The sequence below is a fragment of the Primulina huaijiensis genome, unplaced genomic scaffold (genome assembly GCF_012295235.1).
Source record: "Primulina huaijiensis isolate GDHJ02 unplaced genomic scaffold, ASM1229523v2 scaffold42537, whole genome shotgun sequence".
Classification (NCBI taxonomy): domain Eukaryota; kingdom Viridiplantae; phylum Streptophyta; class Magnoliopsida; order Lamiales; family Gesneriaceae; genus Primulina; species Primulina huaijiensis.
Window position 1 is genome coordinate 62,788 of NW_027360215.1, and position 16,426 is coordinate 79,213.

At 33.9% G+C, this 16,426-nt stretch overlaps 1 protein-coding gene across 3 annotated transcripts; it reads left to right on the forward strand.

Annotated features, from left to right (window-relative positions):
- Nucleotides 1–1,716: 1,716 nt before the first annotated feature.
- On the forward strand, nucleotides 1,717–7,768 carry LOC140969694 (protein GRAVITROPIC IN THE LIGHT 1-like). 3 transcript variants are annotated; one of them, XM_073431120.1, is made up of 3 exons: nucleotides 1,717–1,949; nucleotides 2,391–2,514; nucleotides 5,963–7,768. In XM_073431120.1, the coding sequence occupies exon 3, from the start codon at nucleotides 5,963–5,965 to the stop codon at nucleotides 7,322–7,324; it is 1,362 nt and encodes a 453-aa protein (XP_073287221.1). In that variant the 5' UTR covers nucleotides 1,717–1,949; nucleotides 2,391–2,514; the 3' UTR covers nucleotides 7,325–7,768. The 3 variants fall into 3 exon arrangements, with proteins under 3 accessions (XP_073287221.1, XP_073287222.1, XP_073287223.1); XM_073431121.1 differs by having other exon boundaries at nucleotides 1,727–1,875; XM_073431122.1 differs by lacking the exons at nucleotides 1,717–1,949; nucleotides 2,391–2,514 and adding an exon at nucleotides 2,522–3,424.
- Nucleotides 7,769–16,426: the final 8,658 nt, after the last annotated feature.

The window sequence follows — 16,426 nt, forward strand, 5'->3', positions numbered from 1 at the left end:
TATTCTGATTTTGTATTTTTCCCACTTTACAATTTTGGCAATATATTTATCGAATTTAAGTCTTAGTTTTATATTTTCAATTTTTTACAATTTTAGTTATTTTTTACCAGAATGTTGATGTCTCACACATAAGTCTGAACCATATCGAGAAAAGTACTAAAATCGTAAGAAATATAACATATTAAAACAAAAATTTTGATAACATAAAAGATCAACTCCATAAACAAAAAAACAAATTTATTTGAAAGTTAATGATTGCATAAACCTTTTAACCGAGAAAGATCATGCCACCCATAATTTGGAGAGTGGTCTCGAAATGAATACGTCTCATATTGGATGGTCTCGCTGATCTATATCTGCAATATGAGTAGACTTTATTCATATTTTGAGTAAAAGTCAATATTTTTAGCATATAAATTTTTTTTCATGGCTCGAGTCAAATAAGATATAATTCTTACAAAATTGACAAGTGATACTATCTAATAGAAATTTTTGTGAATCGAAATTGAACTAGCCAAGTTTATAATTGTTAGTTTGTTAGTTGTCCTACATCGTTGGATAAAATTTACGAGAGTTACATGTATGGACTCAGACAATCAACCGCTTTAGCTAACTGTTTGGGTTTTTCAGGTCTAAGTCACAATCTTAACATATTTTTAGAGCTCAAGTTCTCTCATCATATATTGGACAAGTCATAGTTAAGCCCCGTTTTGGTTATAATTGAGTCGTTTATAAACTATTCTAGATGTTCATTACCGGACTTTTAACTAATACTCGTGTATTTAATTGGTAAAACTTGAAAAAAAAGTACATAATTGAATAAAAATATTACGATAGATGACTGACTAACTTTTGGTATAAGAATAAAACCAGAACCTTTTATAAAATATAATAAATATCCTCGTATTTGTTTTACAAGGTTAAAAAACATTATAAAAAAGAGTGGGTCTCATGTGAGACCGTCTCACGGATCTTAATCTGTGAGACGGGTCGACCCTACCTATATTCATAATAAAAAGTAATACTCTTAGCATAAAAATTAATACTTTTTCATGGATGACCCAAATAAGAGATCCGTCTCACAAATACTACCCGTGAGACCGTCTCACACAAGTTTTTGCCTATAAAAAAAACATTTAAACATAATCTCCCCTCTATCACATTTCTTTTCAATTTCATAACCAAATAAAAATAATCACCGCCTCATATATCTATTATTTGGATTTATCATTAATTTTTGTACCTCGCGTTTCCACGTGCTTCACTTACGTGTACAAACTTTTGGCTACATTTTCCAATCAATTGCTTCAACGGTTCACAATCAGGCCGTACTGAGAAACTTAAAATATCCACCGTCCACTTCGTTCATTTGACTACATTGTGCACCCACTGTGTTTCAGACAAAGCCATCGGAACTTACGAAATGACCATCTCTTCCTCGGTCGAGTCTACGTTACATTAAAAGTAGATTTTCCAATTTTGTTTGTATAAAATGATCCATCGATCATATCAATTGAATATAAAAATATGAAATCTTTAAATATTTTTTATTTTACAATGAAACGATAAACCCGGATCATCTTATATAAACAAAACAGACTAGAAATAAATCTCCATATGTCATAAACCGGCCGCTCTCCACAGTCGCGTCTGACGAACCCAAATGACAAAAATGTCCAGATGATAACAACGATTAAAAAAGAATTAATCCCTGTATTTTTAATTCCTCTGTCCCGCATTTTCACGTCACATTCGTCTCTCCGCTCTGCAAGAACAAAAGTACTATTCTTTGAAACTCTGATGTTTCTCATCTCATTTTGTTGGAACCAGTTTACGAGCTAGCAGTTCCAGGAAATCCCAACCCTTTTATTAAAAGTTCCGTCGTTTTTCTCTCTGGAAACTTATATTTGAAGGTTCTTTATTTCTGAGAAATCTACGCCACAGCCAAGGTTGGCGTGCTTTTCTCTGTTATGCTCGAGTTCTGGGTTTCTATTCATCACACGCGAGGCGTGTTTTTTTCTAAGGGATTTTGTGTGTAGAAAATTTGAAATGGTCGTTGTTCAGAAGCTTCCTCTCTTATTTGTTTATTCCCTGTTTCGTACCATGTATCATCTGCATTAGATTTTTATTTATTTATTTATAGAACCAGCGAAAGATCTGTTTTTTTTTTGGTAGTCAAGCTCTTGGCGTTCTGCGTTCTGGTTTTTCTTTCTGATTTTTCAATTGAGTTTTCTCCTTGGGCTAATTTAACATTTCTATTCCGCGTAAAGATTTTAGCTTTCTCCGTCCTGTTTGGACAAATTTCAAAAACCCATACGCTTGTGTATCTATAATCTGCATATCTATTAAGTTTAAAATCTTGCTAACGGATTTCTGCTCGTTGGTTTCAGGGGTTCCAGTCTCCCAGAGATCTAATAACAATTATGAAATGATGTTGGTGTTTTACTGGTTCTTGGGATTCACATTGCTGTGAATAGAAGCCTAAATCTGCTGTTTCTCTGCGTTTTTCCGGAGGTACAGTATTTCACATTTTCCCCCGAATGGGGTAACGGTAATTTTTGGTCCAATGGCTAAAAAATGAATACTGTTTATCGTGTAGCAGTAACTGGTTATTTTTTGACGTTCGTTTCTTATAGTGATGATGGTGTGTTGCCCATTTGGTGGGAGTACAGTGAGTTTTTATAACCCGGGGAAAACAATCCTGCAATTGCTAACGTGTACCCATTTCATTTTTCACGTGAGTGAGAATGACCACCAATATGAGTGAATATGATGTGGGGCCACAAGTTGCCATTGTTGAAAGATATTCTGGAGATGTGTTTTTGTCCGTTGGATGATTTTATGTGGTTGGCACAAGTTACACTGTGCGTCTTTTCATGTATTTGGACCGTTGATGTGAATTGCAGGTCAAGAATCTTGATTAAAATCTTTGTAGGCACCTGTTTTCTTGCAGTTGGATAGCTGACATAAGATAAATGCCGAGAAATTTTTGTGGGTCCTCTGGGGGATTGTATGCGCTTTTGATTTTTTTTCCTTTTTAGAGTGGCCATCTAGTGTGTTTTCACTTGCCCTGTAATTGTAGAATGATTTATGGTGTTGTGTATTGGGCCATGGGAATCCAATGAATTATGTGAAGTCTTGATTGTGCACTGTCCATTATTGAGTACTCGAACCTTTTTTTGCCTAATAATGCCCTGTTTCCTCTTTTGAACTTCCTCTGTTAGACAATTGTGCTTTCCTCGTTATCGATATGATTGGCGCCAGTGGCCAAAACCACGTTTCTAAATTGTGGCTTGTTCTGAATTAACTGGATTACTCATTTAACTGATTTTCCCGCGACTTTCATGACCTAGCTCTGTTTGACACTTGTGTTATACCCGTTATTAGTTCGTGGTTGTGCTAAGGGCAATTGCAACATTTTTGAGTCAGTTATATGATGTGAATTAACTTCGAGTCGCTATATGATGTGAATGAATCGCACTTTTCTTGTGGTTCTGTCATTTGTTTTTCGATATACCTTGGGTGTTTTGAACCAGCGCCATTCGGCGGTTCTACTTTACTCATTGACTCATTCGAAATAGGCTAAGATACTTGTCTTTTGACGTGTTCATCTTTTTTTGTTTATGCGTGTTCAGTTTTGATTTTGTGATATCCCGTCCCACGGTGAATTGTTGAACTTGTGTTGATAGTTTTATAAGATCATATGTAGGATTATTTTGGCCATGGGTTCATTATTTTTACAAGATTAGAACGAATGCAAAGCTATTCTTGGTGAATCCAGTCGTGTGTAGTTTTGTTGCATGGACGTATGGGCTCGGGGCGAGTTAGGGTCTGCATTTGTCACACCTCTGACATAATTTATTACGTGAAAGTAACGTAGGAACAATTCAATTACAGTGTTACTTACGCTGTTTTTAGTTAATTTAGCTAATATACAAGGTATTTGATTTGTTCATCACCTAGATGGAAGCTTGTAAGGGACCTATTGGTGCTTAGTGGAGATTAAGTTTTGTCTCAGTTGTGCCTGAATGTACTTCACTTCACTTGTTTTGTAATACAATGAATATTGGATAACCTCCATTACCTCCCAGAATATAATATGTACAATCGATGAAATACTATATATGAATATACTGTATACAGTTAGCTCTAGAGTCTAGTAGTCCTGAATAGATCGAAATAAACTTTTCTACCAAATTTAAGGAAACCCATTGTTCTTTTGTTATCATGTGTGTATAAAGAATGAATTTTGGTAGCATGGGTATGTGTTGCTTCAAACTTTGTAATATAATATTTCAAATGATGGTTACATACTTTTCACAAGCCCTTTATTCCTCTTGCTACTTCTTTTTTATTTCACATCCATCTCACAGAACTCTCTTGCTGAGACTAGGAATGTAAATGAGCCGAGCCGAGCCGAGCCGAACAGTATCAGGCTCGGGCTCGGCTCGTTAAAATATTTTCTCGGCTCGGGCTCGGCTCGGGCTCGTTACGAGCCTTTGGTTTGAAGCTCGGGCTCGGCTCGTTCGGAAGTTATGAAGCTCGGGCTCGGCTCGAGCTCGGCTCGTTAATGGCTCGTTTATCTTGTTTAATGAGCCTGGCTCGGGTTCGGCTCGTTAAACAAGCTCGTTTATCTTGTTTAATGAGCCTGGCTCGGGCTCGGCTCGTTAATGGCTCGTTTTTTAATATAATTTTTAATTTTTAATTTATTATTATTTATCATACATAATTATTTTAATATTATAACTCATTAATTATCTCAAATTCGAGCTCACGATCTACCTAAACGAGCCGAGCTCGAGCCCGAGCTTGTGAACCACTTAAACGAGCCGAGCTCGAGCTCGAGCTCACGAGCCAGCTAAACGAGCCGAGCTCAATTTTGAGCTCACGAACCTATTATCGAACATGTTCACGAGCTAACGAGCCGAACATCATTACTCTCAAGCTCGGCTCAACAAAATTGTCGAGCCCAAAATAAGGCTCGGGCTCGGCTCGATAAGCTTAACGAACGAGCCCGAACGAGCTTTTTAACGAGCCGAGATCCGAAAAGATCGCGAACAGTTCGGCTCATTTACATCCCTAGCTGAGACATATCTATCTTTTTCAAAATTTAAAGCTAGGGTGTAAATCGGTTTGGTTTCAGTGTTCTCAGTTTCGTAAATATAAAAAAAACATCAGTTTCGGATCGAGTAATTTTCCATAAGGAAACCAAACTAGAATATTGCATGAAAAACCAAATATTGCAATTTGGTTTCAGTTAATCGAATTCTATTTTTAATTAAATATTATTTTAAACTGAAATCTTTGATTTTTGGTTTAAATAATTGTTTTATTCATTTGAAGTCCAAAACAAAACCTTATCAAAGAAATTGGACTTCCTCTCTTCAAAAAAATTAGATTATTGCATGTGTATGGTATAAAAATTTTCGGTTTTGATTCTGTTTTAAATCAGTTTTGGTCCAGGTTTAGCTCAGTCTTTTGGCTTAAACCGAAAAAAGTTGAATATGGTTCTTTTTTGACACAAAGCACAGATTGGCATCTACAAATCGCAAACCAAACTGATCTTTTTGGTTTTGGATTTGTTTATTGATTTTTGGCTTCTCATGTACAACCGTAATTTTAAACATCGTGCGAGATCGCGTTTCAAAGGTTTGACCATGTTTCACCTCTTTATTTGTCATCATTCTTCTATCCATCTTTTTCTCCTCTTCCCTGTGATCAAGGGATTTCCTGAGGGGGGGAAGGTAAAAGAAATTCCATTTTCCTTTAATGTTCTTGGTTGAGGAGTTAAAGTTTGTGGCTTTCACCTTTTATTTGAAAATACTCATTATGCATAGTTACGTGGTCATCATCATATCACACATTTCTTTTTCATTTTGTCATCATTGCACCTCTGAGTTATTTAAAAGGTTGTTGTATGCTTAATTCAAATTTTGCCTTTGTCTTCATTTTCTTGATTCAGATGGATTCGGTCAAACATTCAGCAGTCACCCCGAGTAAGGGTCGTTTGGCACGCACTTTCGCCAAGATTTTACACATTCGAGCTGTGGTAGGGGTATCATCAGATGATGGATTCCAAAAGCCGAAGTCCCATGAAAAGATAAAGAAGAATCCAAAGAAGGATATGTCTGTTTCTTTACGTAGTGACGATGATGATGATGAGGAACAGCAGAAGAGGGCAGTTAAGGAAGCGTTTCTTGCGAAGCTTTTTGCTAGTTTATCTTCCTTTAAAGCTGCATATGCTCAGTTGCAATTTTCTCAGTTTCCATACGATGTCGAGGGGATTCAATCTGCTGATCAAATAATCGTACTGGAGCTAAAGAATTTGTCCGAATTGAAGCAATTATACTTGAAAAAACAGTTGCAGGAAACTTCTCTAGAGACCAGTCTACTTTTGTCTGAAATCCAGGAGCAGAACAGTCTTCTGAAAACGTACGAGATTACTAGTAAGAAATTGGACTCTCAAATTAAACTTAAAGACTCTGAAATCACCTTTTTGAAAGAGAAATTGGTGGAAGCGAATGGGGATAACAAGTCAATAGAGAAGAGAATAAAATCAAGCAGGCAGTTCGTTGAACTTGAAAATAATCAGTTGTCAAGCTTAAGGCCAAGCCATTTCATCGCTTATACTCGGCAAATGATAAAATCGGTAAGGGCCTTTGTGCGGTTGCTAGCAAGCGAAATGGAATCCGCAAACTGGGATTTGGATGCTGCAGCTAGCTCTATTGAACCGGGGGTTTCGTTTTGGGAAAAGAATCATAAATGCTTTGCATTTGAATCTTTTGTATGTAGAGAAATGTTCGATGGCTTCAATTACCCCAACTTCTCCACCCTTCCCGAGTCCTTGTCCGAGCATAAGAAACGACCCAACATAAATTTCGACATGTTTTTAGAGATGAAATTTGTGAGAACAGCGGATTATTTAGCTTGGAAGCCTAAATCAGTGTTTGCATCTTTTTGCCGTGCAAAATACCTGAAACTTGTGCATCCCAAAATGGAAGCTTCTCTTTTTGGTCATTTGAACATGAGGAATCTGGTGAGTTCGGGTGAAATCCCAGAGACGCCATTCTTCTCTGCGTTCAGTGAAATGGCGAAACGTGTTTGGCTCCTTCATTGCTTGGCCTTATCTTTTGATCCCGTGGTCTCTGTCTATCAAGTGAAAAAGGGGTGTCGTTTCTCGGAAGTTCTAATGGAGAGCGTAAATGAGGAGGCTTTCTTCTCATCCGATGGCACTCCTGAAACTGATCCGCGTGTGGGTTTCAATGTGTTTCCAGGATTCAAGATCGGAAATACTATCCTTCAATGCCTTGTGTATCTCTGCTGATCATGATGAATGGAATGACGCCTGGTGCGATGCCATAAGATTCGATCACGTGCTCATAAGTCATACCACCAAAGATTGCATTGGAGATCTTTGGGTTTGTGACTATCGTTATTCTTTATTGGTACCGAATGATTCCTTGAGAGTGATTGACATGGCTTGCTGGGCGTCAGAACCTTTCGTGACTTTTAAGATCACAGGGGACGTGGGGAGTTCTCACAAGTAGTGTTAATATATTTGGCAAGTGTTGGAAATGGAAACTGTACATTCTTGTACTCTTTTTCTTTTTTTTTTTCTTCTTGTTTTTCGGATTAAGCACATGGTAGATTATGTTATATTTCTTTCTTTAGTATGATTTCGCTTGTTTCATTACTCAGAAAGTTTTGTTGAATCTTGTATCATATATAAGTGAAATGTCTATTTCACCCATAGTGTCTTTAATCCACTAACATGTGTTGAGTGGATGAATCATCGTTTGATGTGTGATCATGATTAATCTATTCATCACAGGATATAGATCGGCTCAACCCATATATATTATATATATGTAGTATGTTTGCCATGTATTACTTATTAAGATTCTTGAAAAATATTTAATCATTATACATGGAAAAGCTGATAGAGTCGTAGATGACATGCATCATATGAAGATAAATATTTCATATATTATTTATTTACATAAAAGTTATACTTATTAGAATGAATTTCAAATTATATTATCATTCGAAGAATTTGGTCCATTTTAATAGACATGAAATACTATATAAATATGTAAGGGTGAGTTTGAAGTTCTAAAATGACAAAAATACATTTGAAATTCATGAATCCAAATTCTACCTTAGTTTTAGACTCGAAGCAAGGGAATATGACCGATGTGGTTTGTGAGTTGTGCCTATTATATATTGAGGGCAAATCCATATATACTGAGACAAAATCGAAAATAGGACTTGACTATCAATCAAAACAATAACAATTCAGGTTTATTTGTGTTCAGAAATTTCAATCTGCAAATTAAACTGGATAAAAATCGTGTATAGACCGAAATCAAACGAAACTTCAAGCAGATTCCCACGACTTTGTATATGTGCAGAATCACATTGTATATATGCAAGTGAGTTCTTCTAAATTCTTCCATGCATGATAATTTCTTAGGTTACGTTTGAAATGAACGATTTGGATTAGAAATAACTTCATACAATAACTCACAAAATAATTAGAATTTGAAATTCATTGTCATTTTGATTCTATCAAATAACTAATGAATTTGTTATTATGAATTTGAAATTCAGTTTCAAATTCTTCCATCCAAATACATACAATTTTTAATGTCCGTTTTCTTTATAAATTTTACTTCATTGAACAATGGAATATTATGATATATTAAATAGGTAAACTGATTCTAAATAGACACTATGATAAATTAGAAAGAAATAAAGCTTACGACTTTTCCAAATCTATCTATCAAAACCATACAATGCATGAATGATTTTTAAGACAAAATGATTTTAATTCCGAGATTGTCTGGATTTCTAATTATCAACTTAGCTGATCAATTGGTTGCATGCTTTCGATTATTTATATAAAGCCAAAAGTTGGTTTTTTTTTTTTTTTTTTTTTTTTTTTTTTTTTTTTTTTNTTTTCATTTATCAATTGCGGAGTTTTTATAATATTCACATGTTTTTATATATAACATTCTGATCTTTTGCATGTTATATATACAAACACGTGAATATTTTAAAAGATTAATGCTTTTACAAATTAATCTCCACAATTTATTGTTAATCGTGGATCACGTTGCATAATAATTTTTTGGAATAATTTTTTTGGAAAGCTAGCTTGGTGCAAAAAATTAAAAGAGAGAAAGAAAAGGGCACGTACGTCATGCATGCGGAAAGGAATCAAGGAACTGGGATTCCCTTGGTGATTCGTGATCAAATAAATTAAATTATAGGTTCCACCTAAAAAATATCCAAAAATATATATAGAACAAAACAACTCCAACATTATATTAATTAATAAAAGACCAACCCAAAAATCTTAGTTTTTCCTCATCTTTCATGATCAAGAAACAAATTCAACTGACATATCTTATAATATATCTCGTATTGTATATACTATACATTCATCATAAATAAATAAACAAAACCATCAAGAAATTAAACGTCGGGAAAAAGGGTACGTAGTCTAATGCTCTAGCTATGTTTATTCAATGACCAACTCCAGGACTTGGAACAGACTCCAAACTACGACGATCTAAAGGTTTATCAACACCCTTTTCTTGATTCATTGAGACTTTTTCACCGGCAAAATTGATTGTATCGTTCGGGGAATCCGTTGGTTGCGCCGAGCTTTCCCTAACAGATGTTATAACCTTGGAGACCCCTTCCTTGCTCAAAAGCTTCCTAACTCCCAAGAAATGATGAAACAAGCAAATCGAAACAAGAAAAACCAGAAGCAAGCGAGTGCCGAATCGATCCATTTTTCCAACAAAGAATAGAAAATGAAGAAGGGGGAGCTTGAGAAATGGAGAAAGATACAAGTTCAAAACCCGTTGCAAGTGTGAATATTATAAACTCAACTGGAATGATTGTATTTATAGATGTATGCACACGTTTGTAGGGCTGAGTCAAGAGTACTTTTGAAATTTTTTAATTTAATTTGCTCGTGTTGGATATATAATAAGTTCCGATCCATTCCTTGGGAAGTATACATAGAAAACAAATTAAATTGGTATTTGATAAAAAAGGCTCTCAAATGCTTCGCCACCAGAGAATTTTTGGAGCACATTCAATTCACTTGGAATATTGAAGGAAAGTGAAAGGGAGTGTTCTCAATGGAGGAAAGGCCCCTCGATGCATTTGATCCATCCATGCACTCTCATTAGACCTTAACTTTCAGGGTATTAAATCACTAAGTGGAAAACTACCTTCCATAGGAAGGTGACATTTCCCGAGTTAATGGAGATAATATATTCAAGTTTTTGTGTTTAATTGGGCTACAAGCCCGGTCTTATTTTTTTACTTTTAATCTTATTTCGACGGAGTCCTGACGCAATACGAGAAATGTTGAAGTGGTGCTGAAAATTGCACTATCGGAATGTCCGAGTTAGTATAGTATATCAGCATTTGACCAATTTTCACGTGTTTGATTTCCCCTAGCAACACCTTCTTAGGCGAGCGCACAAGGATTTTCCAATGCGGTTTACCTAGCTAACGTATTTTGCATGCTGCTGCGCTAATAAATCTAAAAGTTTGCTCAGTGCACGTCGAATGATAGCGACTGAGGGTTCCATTGTCATACAAAATATTCTAAAATTAAAAGTTAGTGCAGTAAAATCAAAATTTGAGAAAGCAAACAAGTTAATGGAACAAAAAAATTAGTTTATGTTGCCAAAATTTTGTATGAATTCCAAATTAAGATTCTCATATATAATATGTCTAGAGAATTAATTGATTTTTCTCCTAATTTATAATTATTCATTTTTCAAAAAAAAATATAATATGAATAATTTCTCGACCAAAATTTTCATCTCTACATGGAATTATTATTCAGAACCTTTGTATGAAATTGCATTGTCAGGAGATATCAAGGAAATTACATCTTTTGAACAATGTTTGTCCTCACGTCGTCTAGCTTTCAATTATACTAGTTACTTTGCACACGCGATGCGTGTATATATAGTTTTTTTTTTTATCATTATCGATGGACTAAAGTGAAATTTGACAAATTATAAATGGGCTAAATTGATATTTGAATTGTTGAATTAAAAAAAATAAAAGTACTCGTTGAAATTAAAAAAAAAAAACAAAAAAAAGTGTAATATTAGTATCATATAAAGGTAAAGTTTGAAGAAAAAGTTGGTGTCTTTCTTAGGTGGTTACTCTCATGTCCTCAACTTTAATAAAATAAAATAGATGTGACGTGGACAATAACGCAATCACTTGTAAATAAACCACAAACATTATTTTTCACATGAATGCTTTTATAACCGACCGCCTGTTGTTCAAATTGAAAATAACTCAAAATAAAAATAAAATAAAATAAATAACAACCACCCACCGTTTCCCAGAAATTTATAATCAATAAATAAAAAAAATTCGAAGTCTACCCTTTTATATCTCTACATAATAAAAAATAAATAAAAAGAAAAAAGAAAGTCGCCCGACAATTTTTATCATCTTATGCAAGCAAAAAAGAAGAAAAAACAATTAGATGGATTCAGATTGACTTTCTCATGCATAGGATATGTAGGGATACAGACAAGAAAATAAGACAAAATGTTAGGCAGATTCAAAATCCTAACAAGCTTAGGTTAGAAAAAGTAACAAATTCTAAACGAATATAAAAAAGTTATTATAAGCAAATTTATCAATGAAAGAGCCGTACTCCAAATTGACATTTCTTTGTCTGCATTCTAAATAAAAATATATGTTACATGACAAAAATTTGTGTGAGACGGTTTTATGGGTCGTATTTTGTGAGACGGGTCTCTTATTTGGGTCATCCATGAAAATTACTACTTTTTATGCTAAGAGTATTACTTTTTATTGTGAATATCGATAGGGTTGACCCGTCTCACAGATTAGGATCCGTGAGACGGTGTCACATAAGACCTACTCATATTACATATCTTACGATCAATTGAACACGATATATTATTACATATACACCACAAAATCGACCCTATTTTAATTGAAAATCATAATTTACATAGCCACATTCATTAGTAATTTAAACTTGTTACGGAAAACACATATTATCGAAAATGAGTTTTAGTTATGTTTTTCGTTTTACGATTTTTGTTCTTTATATTATCGAAAATGAGTTTTAGTTATGTTTTTCCAATTTGTTTTCTTAGAAGATTTTGGTCATTTTTTTTTACAATTTTAATCTTCTATACATGAGAATGCTTATGCGATCACTAAATACATCATCATCATATATAACAAAACTAAAATTTCAAAAAAAAAGAAAGAAAGAGATAGACAACATAATAAAACTCTAACCGTTTAGAGTGACATATTATTAATCAATTGATAATTTATCTATCATATCTCATGTTTAATTTGTCATATCGTTTATCCATATACTAGTTAATTATCTTACATAAATAAAATCATTAAATTATTTTTATCTTATATCAATCACATCATTAAATTTAAATTACAATATTACCCTTAATTATTAAAATGACAAGATAGTAATTTATCACATTATCTCAAATTTAATCAATCAAATCAAACAAATTATTATTTATCAATCAAATTAAATACTATATTAACTATTATTATTATTATTATTATTATTATTATTATTATTATTATTTTATCATATTAGATTGTTTATCTCAACATTATTATCCTATATTTAATTTCAAATAATGTCTAATCTTATATTATATAGGCCAACGCACACAACCATATCATTATGCTACATAGTATATAATAATAAAAACGTATAAATGTGAAAAAGTTGCGTAACGTAACATGCTACAAGGTAGATATTGAATCGATCTATTTAATTTAATTCGATGTTTAGAAAAGTGAATATATTCAGTCAAATGATCCTTTGCGGCGTCGTTTTCTCTTGGATTGTTCCCCCTTTCGGGAATTGCGAAATGCAAGGAGCTGCGCAGGTTGATCGTTTCTTTATTAAGAAAAGTTGCTTAAAGTTTGATTACATATTGGTTGATACATTCATACAAAAAGTTGTTTAGAATACATTTCATTGTGGATTTGTTTTACTTCTGTAATTTCTATGTTGTCAGTGTTTTAGACAGGAATTGCATTTGAATGCCAACAACGTCAGTTTCGATCGAGTTTGCCGGAGAGGGACCTTTGGTATGCAAAGGATTTCGACTGGGTTTTGCCTCGAATACAGTACAAGTATGCAAATTAAGGAAGTCTCTATATATATTGAAACAATCCCCAAGAGCTTAGGTTTGAGAGATTTATTAAGTCAATGCTCAATGTAGTGTACAAAAAGAGCCAAGGTGATCACACCCTATCTGTAAAACATTCGAGTTCAGGGGGAGTGACCATATTATTTGTCTATGTCTATGACATTATACTGATAGGTGATGATTGGATCCTTCGATACTCGAAAGGCACACCGAGAAAGTGAATTTTGTTCAGGAAAGGGGAGTTTGCTTTTGAAGCAAATACAGACTCAGACTATGCAAGATCTATAGTCGATATGAGATCTATCTCATGTTACTGTATCTTTCTAGGAGGTAATCTCGTGACATGGATAAGTGAAAAGCAGGAAGTTGTGGCAAGAGCCAGTGCGGAAGCCGAATATAGAGCTAGCTATGACTCTTGGTATATGAATTATTGTGGCTGAAAATTGTTTTAGAAGACTTAAGTTCAATGGAAAGGCCCAATGAAACTTTATTGTGACAAAAAATCAGCTATTAATATTACTCATAATCCGGTACAACATGACCATACAAAGCACGTTGAAGTGGACAAACACTTTTATAAAAGAAAAGCTGGATAGTGGACTGATTTGCATTCCTTTCATTTCCACAAAAGAGCAACGTCTTACAGACATACTCTTCAAAGGATCGATTGGGATTGTTTTCCAAAGACTAATAAGCAAGCTTGGAATGAAGCACATTCATTGCCTGCTGGCTTGAGGTGGAGGGTAGCCAGATTTGGAACAATTAACAATCTTTTAGTTTCGAACTTGCCTTCATGATAGGGGTGCATGGGGTGCAAATGAATTAACCCCTCTGCATGTGAGTAGCTAGCTTGGAGGTCAGTCGGTAAAAGCTCAAGTCAATTTCGGTTTCTTGAGCAACTCAAGCACATATTATTCAAGTTTTAGTGTGCGTGTCGAGCTACTGGAGCTTATTACATTTTCAGTTTTTTAGAAAATTTTGTATTAACGCCTTGGGTGGTATGGATTGCACGATTTTGAGGGAATATACTTCTTTGGTATTTGTTATATCATTAGTTAATGCAATATCCAGACGGTTATCATATACATTTATTAGATTCACGAGACTGCAATAATCACATGAAATATTTATTTATTTATTATTAGTTGAAACTTAAACATGTTGACCGTAAATTATTTATTTATTTATTATTGTTATTAATTGAAACTTAAACATACTTGAATTAATAGATTTGGGACAACTAATTTTTAATTGATTTCGAATTTCTTGATTTGTTTAGATAAACAAAATTGAATTAGTTTCAAATCAACTTCATATCAAATTATACCATCGATAATAATTGTAGTTGATTTCATAATACATCCAATATGCATATCACTTAAAATTTATCATTCAAATCCTTTCACATGTCAGATTTTTATTCAATAATATAGTAATCCTTAATATTATTTTAAATAGGTTATATCTAAAAGTTGCCGACATGGTTTATATATCTTTGATGTGTATTCAAAAATATTAATANTAAATACTATATTAACTATTATTATTATTATTATTATTATTATTATTATTATTATTATTTTATCATATTAGATTGTTTATCTCAACATTATTATCCTATATTTAATTTCAAATAATGTCTAATCTTATATTATATAGGCCAACGCACACAACCATATCATTATGCTACATAGTATATAATAATAAAAACGTATAAATGTGAAAAAGTTGCGTAACGTAACATGCTACAAGGTAGATATTGAATCGATCTATTTAATTTAATTCGATGTTTAGAAAAGTGAATATATTCAGTCAAATGATCCTTTGCGGCGTCGTTTTCTCTTGGATTGTTCCCCCTTTCGGGAATTGCGAAATGCAAGGAGCTGCGCAGGTTGATCGTTTCTTTATTAAGAAAAGTTGCTTAAAGTTTGATTACATATTGGTTGATACATTCATACAAAAAGTTGTTTAGAATACATTTCATTGTGGATTTGTTTTACTTCTGTAATTTCTATGTTGTCAGTGTTTTAGACAGGAATTGCATTTGAATGCCAACAACGTCAGTTTCGATCGAGTTTGCCGGAGAGGGACCTTTGGTATGCAAAGGATTTCGACTGGGTTTTGCCTCGAATACAGTACAAGTATGCAAATTAAGGAAGTCTCTATATATATTGAAACAATCCCCAAGAGCTTAGGTTTGAGAGATTTATTAAGTCAATGCTCAATGTAGTGTACAAAAAGAGCCAAGGTGATCACACCCTATCTGTAAAACATTCGAGTTCAGGGGGAGTGACCATATTATTTGTCTATGTCTATGACATTATACTGATAGGTGATGATTGGATCCTTCGATACTCGAAAGGCACACCGAGAAAGTGAATTTTGTTCAGGAAAGGGGAGTTTGCTTTTGAAGCAAATACAGACTCAGACTATGCAAGATCTATAGTCGATATGAGATCTATCTCATGTTACTGTATCTTTCTAGGAGGTAATCTCGTGACATGGATAAGTGAAAAGCAGGAAGTTGTGGCAAGAGCCAGTGCGGAAGCCGAATATAGAGCTAGCTATGACTCTTGGTATATGAATTATTGTGGCTGAAAATTGTTTTAGAAGACTTAAGTTCAATGGAAAGGCCCAATGAAACTTTATTGTGACAAAAAATCAGCTATTAATATTACTCATAATCCGGTACAACATGACCATACAAAGCACGTTGAAGTGGACAAACACTTTTATAAAAGAAAAGCTGGATAGTGGACTGATTTGCATTCCTTTCATTTCCACAAAAGAGCAACGTCTTACAGACATACTCTTCAAAGGATCGATTGGGATTGTTTTCCAAAGACTAATAAGCAAGCTTGGAATGAAGCACATTCATTGCCTGCTGGCTTGAGGTGGAGGGTAGCCAGATTTGGAACAATTAACAATCTTTTAGTTTCGAACTTGCCTTCATGATAGGGGTGCATGGGGTGCAAATGAATTAACCCCTCTGCATGTGAGTAGCTAGCTTGGAGGTCAGTCGGTAAAAGCTCAAGTCAATTTCGGTTTCTTGAGCAACTCAAGCACATATTATTCAAGTTTTAGTGTGCGTGTCGAGCTACTGGAGCTTATTACATTTTCAGTTTTTTAGAAAATTTTGTATTAACGCCTTGGGTGGTATGGATTGCACGATTTTGAGGGAATATACTTCTTTGGTATTTGTT